Below are 14,263 nucleotides of genomic sequence, written 5' to 3' on the forward strand. Positions count from 1 at the left end.
AACCTTGACAGAATTGACTGACAAGCCCATAACATCATATTCTGGCTCAAGACAGTAACTTTTGGAGAATCAAGAAATATGAAGAGAAAATTTTACATATTTTCTTAGTATTGTTTGCAATGGATAAAATTTAATGCAGCATCCTTCAAGATTTTTGAATATATTCAATTAAAGCAGCAAAATAATTCTACATATTTGATGCATGGAATTTAACCATATGTAAATATTTACAGGGTTGAGTGGGGGCAGAAATGCCTTTTACTTCCCTTTACAGCTTATTTGAGTGTATATCCTATAGCCTGATGAGAGGTCACAGTAAATTAAATCAGTGTTACCTGAAACTGCAGATACAAAGGATGAGGTGATCCGATTTAGGAAGTATCTATACAAGGAGCAACAATCAGCTTTATACTACCATCCTGAAAATCCAAGAGAGGTCAAATCAATCTATGAAGGTTACTCTGCAAACTCACTCTCAGAGAGTGTGGGTTGGAAATAGGACAATAATGTTCTAGCCCTTATTCTCTTCAAGTCCCCACTTTGAGAGCAGAATTAGCTCTGACCAGCAGGATTAGCATTTGCTTGACCTTCAATGAGAAGGGTTACCAGGGCTATAATTTGGAACTCAGACTTGAATAATCGAATAAACTCCAAAGGAGAAAAGATTTTGCTGTTTATTTTCAACAGCGTTTGTTTTTAGAAATGTCCTCGTCAACTGTAATGATTTTTCTTTCAGCCTGGTGGAAAGATTTATTCAGGGCATTGCCATGCCAACCATCTTGAGGCACCTGATATCTAATTCTAGGTATGTGTACTACCAGCAATCTTTAACCAGGAACTTTGGCAATGATCCTATCCAACTGTCAAGTTGACTGCTTCTCCTGAATGTCTGTCTGGGCCAGAATCCAATCTCTGCATCAAACCTCCCTTCTTTTCCCACAAATCCATCTCAAAGCCTGGTCCTGCATCATGATATGAGCAGGTGTAAGGACAAGTGTTGAACACCTATGAACCCAAGCCAGAAAAGAGAGTTGGACATGTCTTAAATGCCACAAGCATAACTTTTATATGGATTTTGTGGTCCTGGAAAGAAAGATTGGGTCCACCTATCTCCTGGGATTCTGGAGGACTGTGTTGAAGCATAAGGTGACCAGATCTCCGAGGTACAAGAATAAGCCAACAATTGGGATAGGCGTCTGTCCCCTGTATTTTCTAAGCAATTCCTTTTCAATCCCATCTTGTCACTTCGGGACACTTAACAGCATATTTTATATTATCTTTAGTCTGCTTCATATGACGTTGTGATTTTCAGGTGTGTGTACATCATTGGAATCTAAAAAATTGCCCTTGAGTGAAATAACAACTAACTGCAAATCTCCAAATCACACCCAGTTTTTCATTCGAGCATTGAGAAAACATTCTTCGATTTGTAAGCGCAATCTTTGTATTTGCGGAGATCTTAGGTTTTTGATGTGATCCAGGTGTCCTGTAAATAATAAAATTAAGTTAAATTCCACTAATCCCACATTCCTAAGAATAAGCTGCATTTAGTGCCTATTGGAGAGTCAGGATTAAGTGCATAGCACTCAGTTTAGAAACACAGTTTGGTAGTCTACAGGAATAATTTATGGTATTAATTTATGAAGTTATTTTCAGTCAGCCAGCTGCTCAACTGAAACCTCAGTGAGTTATTTCAGGCTAATAAACTCAATTTTTTTGATGAGTAGGTATGAAATATTTTGAAGAACATTTGAAGCATTGAACTGTTGTAGAAAGGGGTGGGGTGTCAGCTCAGTTTGTTAGGTATGATGCTGTATTGATTTTAGTATAAAATAAAGCCAACAGTATAGATTTGATCCCCGAACTGTGAGTGACTCTTTGGAGTGTGAATGACTGACACTTCATAAAAACAGGTGCAACTTGACTTTCTTCTGTGATTTTAAAACACTGCTTATCTTTTACTTCATTTGGTGGAAATCCTTGCAGAAAGTTTAGAATGATGAGATGAGATGATTTTATTGGAACATCTATGATCCTGGAAGGACTTGATAGGCTGGACACTGCACAATGTGTTGTCCACAGCTATTAACAAACTGAAATCCTTGAATCACACCCAGTTTCTCATTTGAACATCATGGTAGCATTCTTCAATTCATAGGCCCAGTCTTTGTTTTTGTGGAACGAATGAAACACTCTCATAGGTGAATGCTGGTACTTCAAACTGATAAACATAAAACATAACCAGTTATGCTTTACACTGAAAATCTCATCTTAAGCTTTCCCTTTTCACTTTGATTACATCTGAAAGTCACTGGCACCTCTCAAAGGTTAAGTCACTTGTCCTAGGACTAAAAAAAGGTCTTCACAGATTTCTGAAATTCACTTTGGTTCCTTCTCATTATTCAACCTATTTTCCAAGGTATGAAATTTCATTGGTATCCTTCCATTACCTCTTAGTTGTGAGACTCCAGTTTCTCTTCAAACCCTTATGACTGTGGATTTCTCAGCTCAATCATAGGCTTCATTACATTCAGCAATAATGTAAACAAAAATGAATAAGCCAGTATTTATTGCCCATCCCCGCTGTTTTCTTATTCATTCGTGGGGTGTGGGCACCGCAGGGGGGGCCTGCATTTATTGCCTGTCCTTAGTTGTCCTTGGGAAGGTGGTGGTGAGATGCCTTCTCAAACCATTGCAGTGCACCTACTGTGGGTTGACCCACACTGCCATTAGGGAGGAAATTCCAGGATATAGACCCAGGAACGTATAATTCCAAATAAGGAAGATGATTAGGTTGGAGGGGAACTTCAAGGAGGTGGTGTTCCCACATATCTGCTTCCCTTATCCTTCCAGATGGAAGTAGCTGTGGGTTTGGAAGGTGCTATTGAGGATCCTTGGTGCATTTCTGCAGTGCATCTTGTAGATCGTACACACTGCTGCTACTAAGCATCAGTAGTGGAGAGAGTTAATGCTTGTGGATGTAGTGCCAATCAAGCAGGCTGCTTTGACCTGGATGGTATCAAGCTTCTCGAGTTGTTGGAACTGCACCTATCCATGCAAGTGAGGAGTATTCTGTCACACTGCTGACTTGTGCCTTGTAGATGGTGGACAGGCTTTGGGGAGTCAGGAGGTGAGTTAATCACTAAAGCCACAAGCTGCTCTTGCAGCCACTGTGTCTATGTGGTGAGTCCAGTTGAGCTTCTGGTCAATAATAACCCCCAGGATATTGATTGTAGAAGATTCAGTGATGGTAATACTGTTGAATGCCAAGGGGTGGTGGTTAGATTGTGACCTGTTAGTGACGGTTGTAGCCTGCCATTTGTATGGTGCAAATGTTACTTGCCACTTGTCAGCCCAAACCTGGATATTGTCCAGATCTTGCTACACATGGACACAAACTGCTGAGGAGTTGCAAGTGGTGCTGAACATTATGCAATCATCACCAAACGTCCCCACCTCTGGCCTTATGATGGAGGGAAGGTCACTGATGAAGCAGTTGAAGTTGGTTGGGCCTAGGACACTACCCTGAGGAATTCCTGCAGAGATGTCCTGGACCTGGGATGACTGACCTCCAACAACCACAACCATCTTCCTATGTGTCAGGTACAACTCCAACCAGCAGACTGTTTCCCCCCGATACCCATTGATTCCAGTTTCGCAAGGACTCCTTGATGCCACACTCGGTCGAATGCAGCCTTGATGTCAAGGGCTGTCACTCTCACCGCCCCTCTGGAATTCAGCTCTTTTGTCCATGTTTGAACCAAGGCTGATATGAGATCAGGAGCTGAGTGCTCCTGGCAGAACCCAAACTGGGCGTGACTGAGTGGGTTATTTCTGAGCAGGTGCTGCTGGATAACACTGTTGGTGACACCTTCCATCACTTTACTGATGATTCGGAGTAGGCTGGGGTGGTAATTTACCAGGTTGGGTTTGTTCTGTTTTTTATGTACAGGGCATACTTGGGCTATTTTCCACAGTGTGGGGTGGATGTCGGTGTTGTAACTGTAATGAAAGATCTTGGCTAGGGGAGCGGCATGTTCTGGAGCACAAGTCTTCAGTACTATTGCCGGAATGATATCAGGGCCTGTAGCCATTGCAGTATCCAATGCCTCCACCCATTTCTTGTTATCACATGGAGTGAATTGAAATTAGTTGACGACTGGTAGCTGTAATGCTGGGAAGCACTAGAAGAGGCTGAGATAGATCATCCACTCAGCACTTCTGGCTGAATATTGTTGTGAATGCTTCAGCCTTATCTTTTGCACTGATGTGTTGGGTTCTTCCATCATTGAGGATGGGGATATTTATGGAACTGTTTAATTATGGAGCTGTATAATTGTCTACCACCGTTCATGACTGGATGTGGCAGGGCTGCAGAATTTAGATTTGATCCATTGGTTGTGGGATCACTTAGCTCTGTCTATCGCTTGCTGCTTGTGTTGTTTGACATGCAAGTAGTCCTGGCTTCACCAGGTTGACATCTCATCTGCAGCTATCCGTTGCTGCTGCTCATGGCATGCTCTCCTGCACTCCCCATTGAACAAGGATTGATCCCCTGGCTTGATGGCAATTGCTTGAGTGGGGAATATGCTAGGCTATGAGGTTACAGATTGTGCTGAGTACAGCTCTGCTGGTGTTGATGGTTTACAGCACCTCATAGATGCCCAGTCTTGAGTTGTTAAATTTGTTCAAAATCTGTCCCATTTAGCACGGTGACGGTGCCACACGATATGATGAAGGGTATTATCAATGTAAAGGCAGGACTTCATCTCCAAAAGGACTGTGCTTTGGTTGCTCTTACTAATACTGTCATGGACAGATGCATCTGCAGCTGGCAGATTAGTAAGGATGAGGCCAGATGTTTTTCCCTTTTGTTGGTTCCCTCATCATCTGCTGCAGACCCAGTTTAGCAACGGTGTCTTTTAGAACCTGACCTGCTCGATCAGTAGTACTACTGCTGAGCCACTGTTAAAGGTGCACCTTGAAATCCTCACCCAGAGTACATTTTGTTCCCTTGACGTTGTCGATGCTTCCTCCCAGTGTTGTTCAATATGGAGGAGTACTGATTCATCAGCTGAGGGAAGACGGTACATGGTAATCAGAAGGAGGTTTCCTTGGCCATGTTTAACCTGAAGGTCTTGAGTCACATATAGACCAGACCAGGTGAGGATGGCAATTTCCTTCCCTGAAGGATATTAGTGAACCAGATCATCAAGAATGATTTCACGGTCATCAGTCTTAATTCTTAATTCCAGATTGTTTTTTTGTTGAATTCAAATTCCACCATCTGCCCTGGTGGGATTTGAACCCTGATCCCCCAACATTGGCTGAGTTTCTGGATTAGTAGTCCAGTGAGAAGGTGACGGTGAACTGCCCTCTTGAACTGTTGCAGTCCTTGGAGTGTGGGGACACTCACAGTGCCCTCAGCGAGGGATTTCCAAGAGTTTGACCTAGCAACAGTGAAGGAATTCTGATAGTCAGGATGATACGTGGCTTGCATGGGAGTTTACGGTGGTGGTGTTCCCCTGACTCTGCTGTCCCTGTCATTCTAGATGATTGATGTTATGGGAACTAAGGTGCTGTTGGAGTCTTGGGTAAATTGCCGTATTGCGTATAGCAACAGTGGTTCGTTGGGTAGATTCTGAGGTTAATTAACCTTTAGCATCAACATTGATCATTTTGACGCTGGGACCTATCCAGATCTTTTAAATTTCTAATAAAGTCAGGGCAATTTTCCACCAACCTACTGTCCACAAAGTTTCCTAACTAAATGAAAGCAGTCTGACTTTCACTATCCTAACTTATTAAATACACATAAATCTCTTTGAACTGCCATTATTTGGCTAATGAGTGATTATTCTGATTGCAGAAATGCATCTGGCAGTCAGACCAAGGTGATAGCTGTTTGCTAGATGCCTCTGTTCAGAAGCCAAAAGCTTCCTCACCTTATCTTCATGTTCATAATACCTTGGATTAAGAAATCACATGATTTATTGTGTTTTTTTGTTTTGTCAAGAGCTTGTGCAGTTCACTCTTGTTTTTAGTGACTTTGGCAGTGGCCATGAAGGACTCATTCGTTAATTTTGTGTCAGATCAGAAATGATTTCTGTAAATAAAGAAAAAAAAGGAAAATGCAATTATAGAACATCTCTCGCAACATTTCAAAGTCAAATAAGCATTTTTGAATTGTAATCACTTTTGTTCTGTGAGGGAACACAGAAACAAATTGTTCACAGCAAGGTCCATAAACAGTAATGAAATAAGAGACCAGACCATTTGCTTAAGTGACTTGAGGGATGAATTCTAGCCAGGAAACAAGGGAAAACACCACTTATCCTCAAATAATGCTCAAGGGTCTTTTAAATCTATCTGAAAGGGTAGCAGGAAACCAAGGCTAAATATCTCCTCCAAAAGATTGACCCTGAAACACTGCAGCACCCTTTCGGTGTTGTACTGATATCCCTGATCTAAGACTTGAACTCATTATCTTTTAGCTGAGGGGGAAGTTTCTTCACTGAGCCACACTGACATTTAATGATGTATTATTCTTTTTTATTAGCTGAATTACATGCATTAATACTGTCATGCATCAATGAGTGGTTTAGCTTATTCCAATAGCATGATAGGGGTATACTGGAAACTATGAAAGGTGCACACCTGGCCCAGAATATGCACCAGATAACAGCTTGAGCATTAACCAGTTTGATTTTTTTTAGTGGAGGAAGGGGATGGAGCAGATGTTTGGCACAACATGTGTGACAACAAGTTACATTGAGAGATATCAGCAATAAACAACAGCTTCATTCACTTAATGCCTTTAATAAAGGAAAAATCCCAAGGTACTTCACAATGATACAAGAAGAAACAGGGGCTGAGCCAAAGGAAGAGGGAGGAGGTAGAGTAATCAGAATCCCCAAAGAGGTTGATTTTTAGGGAGAGACTTTAAGGCAGTGAGAAAAGAGAGGAGGTTGAGGCCTTTATGCAGTGAGACCTGGGCAAGGGGGTGCAAAGGTGACTGAAGCTGACTGTCAGGTGAAGAGGTCAGCCAGACGGTCCAGAATTTGGGATGGGGATTAGCGGGCTATAGCTGAGGTTGCAAACAATCTAATGCAACCTAAGAAGGGAGCTGCAGAGGTAAGTGATATCCGTGACGAGGGTGCAAGGTTGGGAATAGAAAGCAATGACCAGTCTTCCCAATTAGTTGGTCAATTTTATGGCTAGGTTTAGTTGGAGGACAGATCTCACAAAGTCATTACAGACAAATTACAGTGGAACTGTGGATAGCACAATAAGATGACATGACATGGTAGCAGATCTCCTGGTGTGAGTGGCAAATTATGCTTAACAAATGCTAGATGTTAGGCAGCCTGCTAACAGCCTGCCATAGAGAGGTTAAGAGAAGTGGAGGAATGGTAGAGGAAATATGTGACCATTGATCCCAGGTGTGCATATGATGTCACCAAGGGACTGTTTCCAGATGAGGAAGAGGGGGCCAATAACACTGAGATAATACTTCTGCAAAGGATAACACATTTTGCAAGAAAACATCACCAGTAACATTGATGAATGTGAGAAATAGATTGAGACAGGAGCACTACTTGAGGGATCCCTCTGTACATGATAAAATAAGCAGAACTACCACAAAGTTCACCAAATGTAAGAAAGCTATAGATTCATTTGACCTACAGATTAACTCAACCTAACCGGAGTGATAATGACAGAATTAATAAATAGAGGTGAATGTTCTGGATGTGAGTTTGCTCGCTGAGCTGAAAGGTTAGTTTTCAGATGTTTCGTCACCATTCTAGGTAACATCATCAGTGAGCCTCCGACGAAGCGCTGGTGTTATGTCCTGCTTTCTATTTATCTGGTTAGGTTTCCTTGGGTTGGTGATGTCATTTCCTGTTCTTTTTCTCAGGGGATGGTAGATTGGCTCCAAATCAATGTGTTTGTTGATGGAGTTCCGGTTGGAATGCCATGCTTCTAGGAATTCTCGTGCATGTCTCTGTTTGGCTTGTGGGACAACACCTCCATCCTAGGACAAGCCAAACAGAGACATGCACGAGAATTCCTAGAAGCATGGCATTCCAACCGGAACTCCATCAACAAACACATTGATTTGGAGCCAATCTACCATCCCCTAAGAAAAAGAACAGGAAATGACATCACCAACCCAAGGAAACCTAACCAGATAAATAGAAAGCAGGACATAACACCAGCGCTTCGTCGGAGGCTCACTGATGATGTTACCTAGAATGGTGACGAAACATCTGAAAACCAACCTTCCAGCTCAGCAAGCAAACTCACATCCAGAACCTCAATCTGAGCTACAAATCCTCTCAAAACTCGCTAGAGGTGAACGTGTGATCAATTTACAGTTTTGAAAATAATTTGAAATCCAGTGCTTGAGAATGAATTGATTTTTATACAGCGAATAAATCTAATGCCCTGAAATTCTATTGAAACCTTAATGCCATTCTTGAAGAGAGTGCTGAGGCAGTTGGCATGTCATTGATTCTCAGGTGTAGTGCACACTTGGAAGTATTTTCTTAGTATTATATAAGGTCCTAATGATGGAAAAAGATGAAATACATTTTTATGATAAACTCAGAAAAGTTAACATTCTTGTATGTTCATTGAATTTACATAAAATTTCACACAATCTATCATTGCAACATGTTACATTGAGCATTGTCTTCCTAGTTGAAGATTTAGCTGTTCCATTCTTCAATATCCTCGAAAACAACCCTTAGAACTCTCATTTCTTTCAACACATTTGATTCTAATAATGTGGGAAATCAGAGAGCAGTGTGCAATTTGTACTACTTTCCACAAGTGTCTCTAATGCCAATTCTTCACTGTTAAGCATACCCTCAAAATCTCCCTAATACAGCACACAATTCACAGTATAGCATCTCTGCAGCTTTGAACGAGTTTTTATTAAACAACCAGTAATTTCAAATTCTACAACAATTAACTGTTGTCAGGTTTCAAACATTTTCCATTAACATTCAAAAATCTGCAGTGTGATTATATGCAGAGATCTTAACCTGAGACAAATAACACACAATCAGGAGGAAAAAATGGCCTAGAATCATCGAGGTCTACAGCACAGAAAAAGGCCCTTTGGCGCATAGGGCCTGCGATGATCGGAAACAATCACCTGACTATTCTAAGCCATTTACAAGAAATCCAATCTCCAAGGAAACTATGGATGTTGACCATAATGAGTTAATAATTGGAAACATATTTAAGACACAAGATAGTAAGTGTTCGGGACCTGAGAATGTTACTCCATACAGCCACCTAGTGACGACAGCCTACGATACACCGTGACAGATGACAGCAAAATTGAATGTAAGATATAGATAGATCATTTCATAATATAAATATTGACAGAAGAGAGTTACTAATGTCATATTAGAAAATAGAGTTCAAAGCAGGAAGTTTTGCTATGCAGGTTTTTTCTCATAACAAAAAAACTAAGGAATTTTATCAAAAATTAATATGTTTCTGCTACATTGTTATTTCAAAGAGAACAATGTTAGATTAACACTCCAAGGAGCTCCACAGTGGGTGGGCAGTAGGCCGCCTCATTGCCTGAGTTATGAGTCCAGTTATTGCTAAGTTCAAATGCCAGTTTTGGTATTGAAAGCCCTTTTTGTGGTATCCTGACCGGTGTTTAAGAACAGGGGCGCCTGGAGCTCTGCAAGTAGCTATAGACCGATCCTCCTTTGCTATGGCCAGACATTGCTTGCAGAATGGTCTGGGAGCACTCTTGCTAAATTCAGCAGCAGGGAAATCTTTGGGGCTTGCTGAGGATTACAGATTTTGGAGCTGCTGAACAAGATTTGGATGCTGAAACCAGATAGAGCGTTGGAACTGGGACACACTGATTTAACGAGTTCATACTGCTGCACAGTCGCACCGACTGAGCGCTAGGCTACTAATGTCACTGGAACTGCACTCCGCAGCGTTTAGTCAGGCGAATGCATGAGTTTTTCAGAACCATGGAGAGATCTCCAGCATTGCCCAGTAAATATGTGACCACGTTGGCACAAACAGTATGTGATAACCAATAGATAATATCATGTACAGCACGGGCTGTTTCGTGCATATTTATACAGCAAGCCAATTATTTGGCAAGACATAGCGCTTTATTTGCAAATTCAGACCACAGATATCTGCTTGCGATCTAGAGCCCTCAGTTCACATCCTTGCAGGCTAACCGCTCTCTGTTCGGTGGAGGTTGGGGCACATGCTGGGGGGGAGCAACCCCGCTTGCTCGAAGCATTTATTTAAATGTTTCAGATTTAACCAGAGTAACAAGTAAAGCAAGATAATAAAATGTGAGGCTGGATGAACACAGCAGGCCAAGCAGCATCTCAGGAGCACAAAAGCTGACGTTTCGGGCCTAGACCCTTCATCAGTCTAGGCCCGAAACGTCAGCTTTTGTGCTCCTGAGATGCTGCTTGGCCTGCTGTGTTCATCCAGCCTCACATTTTATTATCTTGGAATCTCCAGCATCTGCAGTTCCCATTATCTCTAACAAGTAAAGCAAAAAGCTTTCGTTTCACTCTCTGCTGCCCCGGCTATTAAAGGAAATAAGTTTTTCTTGTCATAGACACGTTTCGGGGCTCCCAGATATCTTTTTAAATAATGAAGTCTTTCGGTCTGAGGGGGCTTTGAAAGCGTGAAACTTTCAAGGTTTTAAACACTTTCAAACAGCTTTGCTCAGCCATTGACTGTGCCACTGTACAAATCTACACCATTGTGTACACTACTGCCGCAGTAACAATCTGACAGAAATCTGCCTGGAGTATTTAAGGTGGGAGCGGGCCCTGATACCCTCTCAGGAAGAGGCTGGCGAGACCCCGTCAGTCTCTCGGCAACTCAAACGAACAGAACTTCAGGCGACTGAGAAAAAGACAAAGAACTGAGGATGCTGGAAATCAGAAACAAAAAAAAGCCAGGAAAAACTCAGCAAGTCTAGCACTATCTGTGAACAGAAAGCAGAGTTAACGAGAGCTACGGGTGAATCTTGTCATCATTTGACCTGAGTGAGGACCTGTGGCCACTTTCAGTCACATCGTCTTCACTTTCTATCCTTTCAATCAACTCTCCAACAAAACATCTCTTTCAGTTCAATGCTCAACACTTTTTCCTACCGGTGCCTTTCAAAGTTCCAGTGACGATTTGGAACTTCTTTCACACAGTTTACACCTTCACAGTGAGCTCTAGCGATCTCCTCGACTTACCCAGCAAAACAAGTAGCGACAACAAAACATAAACCGAACCGAGGCGAGAGCCCATGGCAGCTGCAGCAGTAGATTTATCCGTTTAGTGCTAACTTGCTAGAAGCCAAATGCCACGTTAAATAATTTAAAAATAATCCCCTGAAAGCTTCCAAGGGCTCGGATTGGAAGGAGGGATGAGCCAGAACCACGCCTCCTGCCAGCAGGCTCTGCACTGAGCTCTCCAGGGACGGGACCTTTCACGTAATATCGCCCGGCCTGCGGATTAGAGATTCATTTCCGAGTGATTTCGGGCTGCCGATGTGAAATCCGCCCTGTAGAGGGATTTAATGTGACTCGCCTGGCTCACGGTTTACCTCTGGGCTGCATTTACAACTTTGTAGCAGCGCTTTGACCGAGCTGGTTACGAAAAGTGAGCGGAGGGTCTTACCTTTCTCTGAAAGCGGCTGCTGTTCTCTGCTTTCTTATGGGGAGCAGTGGTGGCAGCGAATATCTCACATTAATAGTGATAATTAACCGGTTGCTTTATTACTGTTGTTTTTTAAGAAGTGCTTTGGATTAAATTTCACCATTAAACCTTGCCTATGAGCGTGGACAGGGGTCGCTGCGCTGGGCCGGAAGCAGCAGGGAGCTCTCCAAGTCGCTGATCCAGGAAGGAGCAGTCCTGCTCTGTTTTCCTGCATCTCACTAATAGCCCCAACCCACCCCGGAACAACACGGCAGTTCAGGCCATTTAAACTGACTGCAGACTGGTTGTTGATACATATTTTTTACACTTCTAACTAGCATTTTCCAAATCTCCCTTGGAACTATCCTTATTTCAACTGGTAATCATTCCCTTTGGCTACATCCCTTATTCGTTCACGGGATGAGGGCGTTACTGACCAGGCATCATTTATTGCCCATACCTAATTGCCCAGAGGGCAGTTCAGAGTCAACCGCATTGCTGTGGGTCTGGAGTCACATGTAGGCCAGACCAGGTAAGGATGGCAGCTTCTTTCCGTAAAGGACAGTAGTGAACCAGATGGGTTTTTCCAACAATCAGCAATGGATTCATGGTCATCATTAGATTCCAATTCCAAATATTTTATTGGATTTAAATTCCACCATTTGCCATGGTGGGATTCGAGCCTGGGTCCACTGGAATGTTATCCAGTCTCTAGATTAACATTCCAGTGATAATATCACTAGGCCACTGCCTCTCTGTAGGGACAGACAGTAAAGCCTTCAAGCTCTATAGCAGTTTTAGACTTAATTATTGCCCATTCCTAACTGCCTTCAAAAAGATGGCATGAAGAACTTGCAAGCGGTGTTTCTCTCTTGCATCTGCTGCACGTGTTCTTCTAGTTGGTAGAGGTCATGGGTTTGGAGATCTAATGCAATGCATCTTGTTAATGATGAACATTACCACTGCACGTCAATGGTAAAGTGAGTAAATACTAAAGATGTTTGTGGGGTGCTTTGTCCTGTATGGTGTCAACCTCTATGAATCTTGCCTATTCCATCACATTATTGACAGGCTGTGTAGATGGTGGTCAGGCTTTGAGGAACCACAACATGAATTATTTGGTCACAAAATTTCAAGGCACTGCCGACTGTTGTAACCATAGTATTTATATAGTGATACAGTTGAGTCTCCGGTTGATAGTAACTCCCCAGGATTTGATAGTGGGGGGGGGGGGGGGGGGGAATTCAATGATGGAAATGCCATTTAATGTCATTGCTGATTGGAATCCTTCCTGTGGGAGATGATGATTTCCTAGCACTTGTGTGCTGCAAATGTTATTCTTGGTTGTGACCAATAAGTAACTTCACTGTTCTGTTTTTCAAGTAGTGAAATGGATCCATTTATGTCCACTTTAGACCAGACAGGGCCTTGCTACTAACATCTCATTACTCAATGCAATGCACTTACAGTTTACTGTCTCCAGAAATGTCGGGGGTGGGGGCAAAGGCTAAGGAAGGAGCGAGGCAGAAAGGGTGGGAGATAAGAGGACAGGAATCTTTACTGGGGAAGGGTAGAAAATCTAGAGTTTTGGAATTTAGCATTAGGCGAAACATTGGTAAGTTTCTCAGAATTCCAACGGAAGTTTGTTTCAATGACAGTCTACCCAAAAATTCATAACCTGCCACTTCTTTACACAGATACTGATACTGAGAATATTAGGCGAATTGTCTGTTAATTCCACACGTGAAGCAATTAGGCATGCAGTGTGAGGCTCTTTAGTAGTAGCATGTGAAATACTTTTCCTTCTCTCTATTATTAGAATAATATGGGTGCTACTATTGCAGTTGATGTTCTGTATGCGGACTTTCAAAAAGATTTATAGGAAAGGTAAAGTCCATGGGTTTAAAAACAGATCATGACACTGTAGATAAGTAAATAGTAGTGAGAAATGATTGTTTAACCAGACTGGAGGGGCATATGCAATAAACGTTTCCAGCGGTCAGTGTTTGATGCAGAAGAGCAGACAATCTAAGTCCGAGATTTAACTATTACGGGCATAGTTTCAGAAAACCACATATTAGGAAGGATGTCAAGGCCACATAAGGGTACAGAAAAAAGAACCAGAATGCTAGCAGGAATCAGGGAATTGAGTTACATGTAAAGATTGAAAATGCTCTTAGAGAAATGCATATTAAGAGATTTGATACACACAAAATCACAAATGATTTTGGTAGTTTCTCATTGATTGATCTGTTACTGGTGTTGAAAGGGTAAGGAACCAGATCATTTAAGATCATTGGCAAAGAACCAGAAGCAATCTTAGGAAAGCAGTGAATTGTAATGTGAAGTTAGAGTGGTGGTGAAAGAGCAGGGGAGTGAGTTAATTTGATACCATTTCAAAGAGCCAGTTGGGCAAAATGGTATCTCACACATTTTAATTGCTGTGCATCAGTAAATAGTTGAGCAAGTAATGCACATCCTCAGCAAAGATTAATTCAGATAATACTTGCTTTAAGAAAATTAGCTGTGTTCTGGTCACCCAGCTATAGGAAGGATATTA

At 42.1% G+C, this 14,263-nt stretch overlaps 1 protein-coding gene across 3 annotated transcripts in view; it reads right to left on the reverse strand.

The window, feature by feature from the left end:
- The window catches only part of nrn1la (neuritin 1-like a), a 42,933-nt gene extending 31,584 nt beyond the window's left edge, over window positions 1–11,349 (reverse strand). For all 3 annotated transcript variants that reach the window (XM_059651636.1, XM_059651635.1, XM_059651634.1), the window contains exon 1: window positions 11,259–11,349. In XM_059651636.1, the coding sequence (XP_059507619.1) occupies window positions 11,259–11,313 (55 nt within the window). In that variant the 5' untranslated portion in view covers window positions 11,314–11,349. The remainder of the gene's footprint in view (window positions 1–11,258) is intronic.
- Between the last annotated feature and the right edge of the window lie 2,914 nt (window positions 11,350–14,263).

Source organism: Stegostoma tigrinum, chromosome 16, assembly GCF_030684315.1.
Source record: "Stegostoma tigrinum isolate sSteTig4 chromosome 16, sSteTig4.hap1, whole genome shotgun sequence".
NCBI lineage: Eukaryota > Metazoa > Chordata > Chondrichthyes > Orectolobiformes > Stegostomatidae > Stegostoma > Stegostoma tigrinum.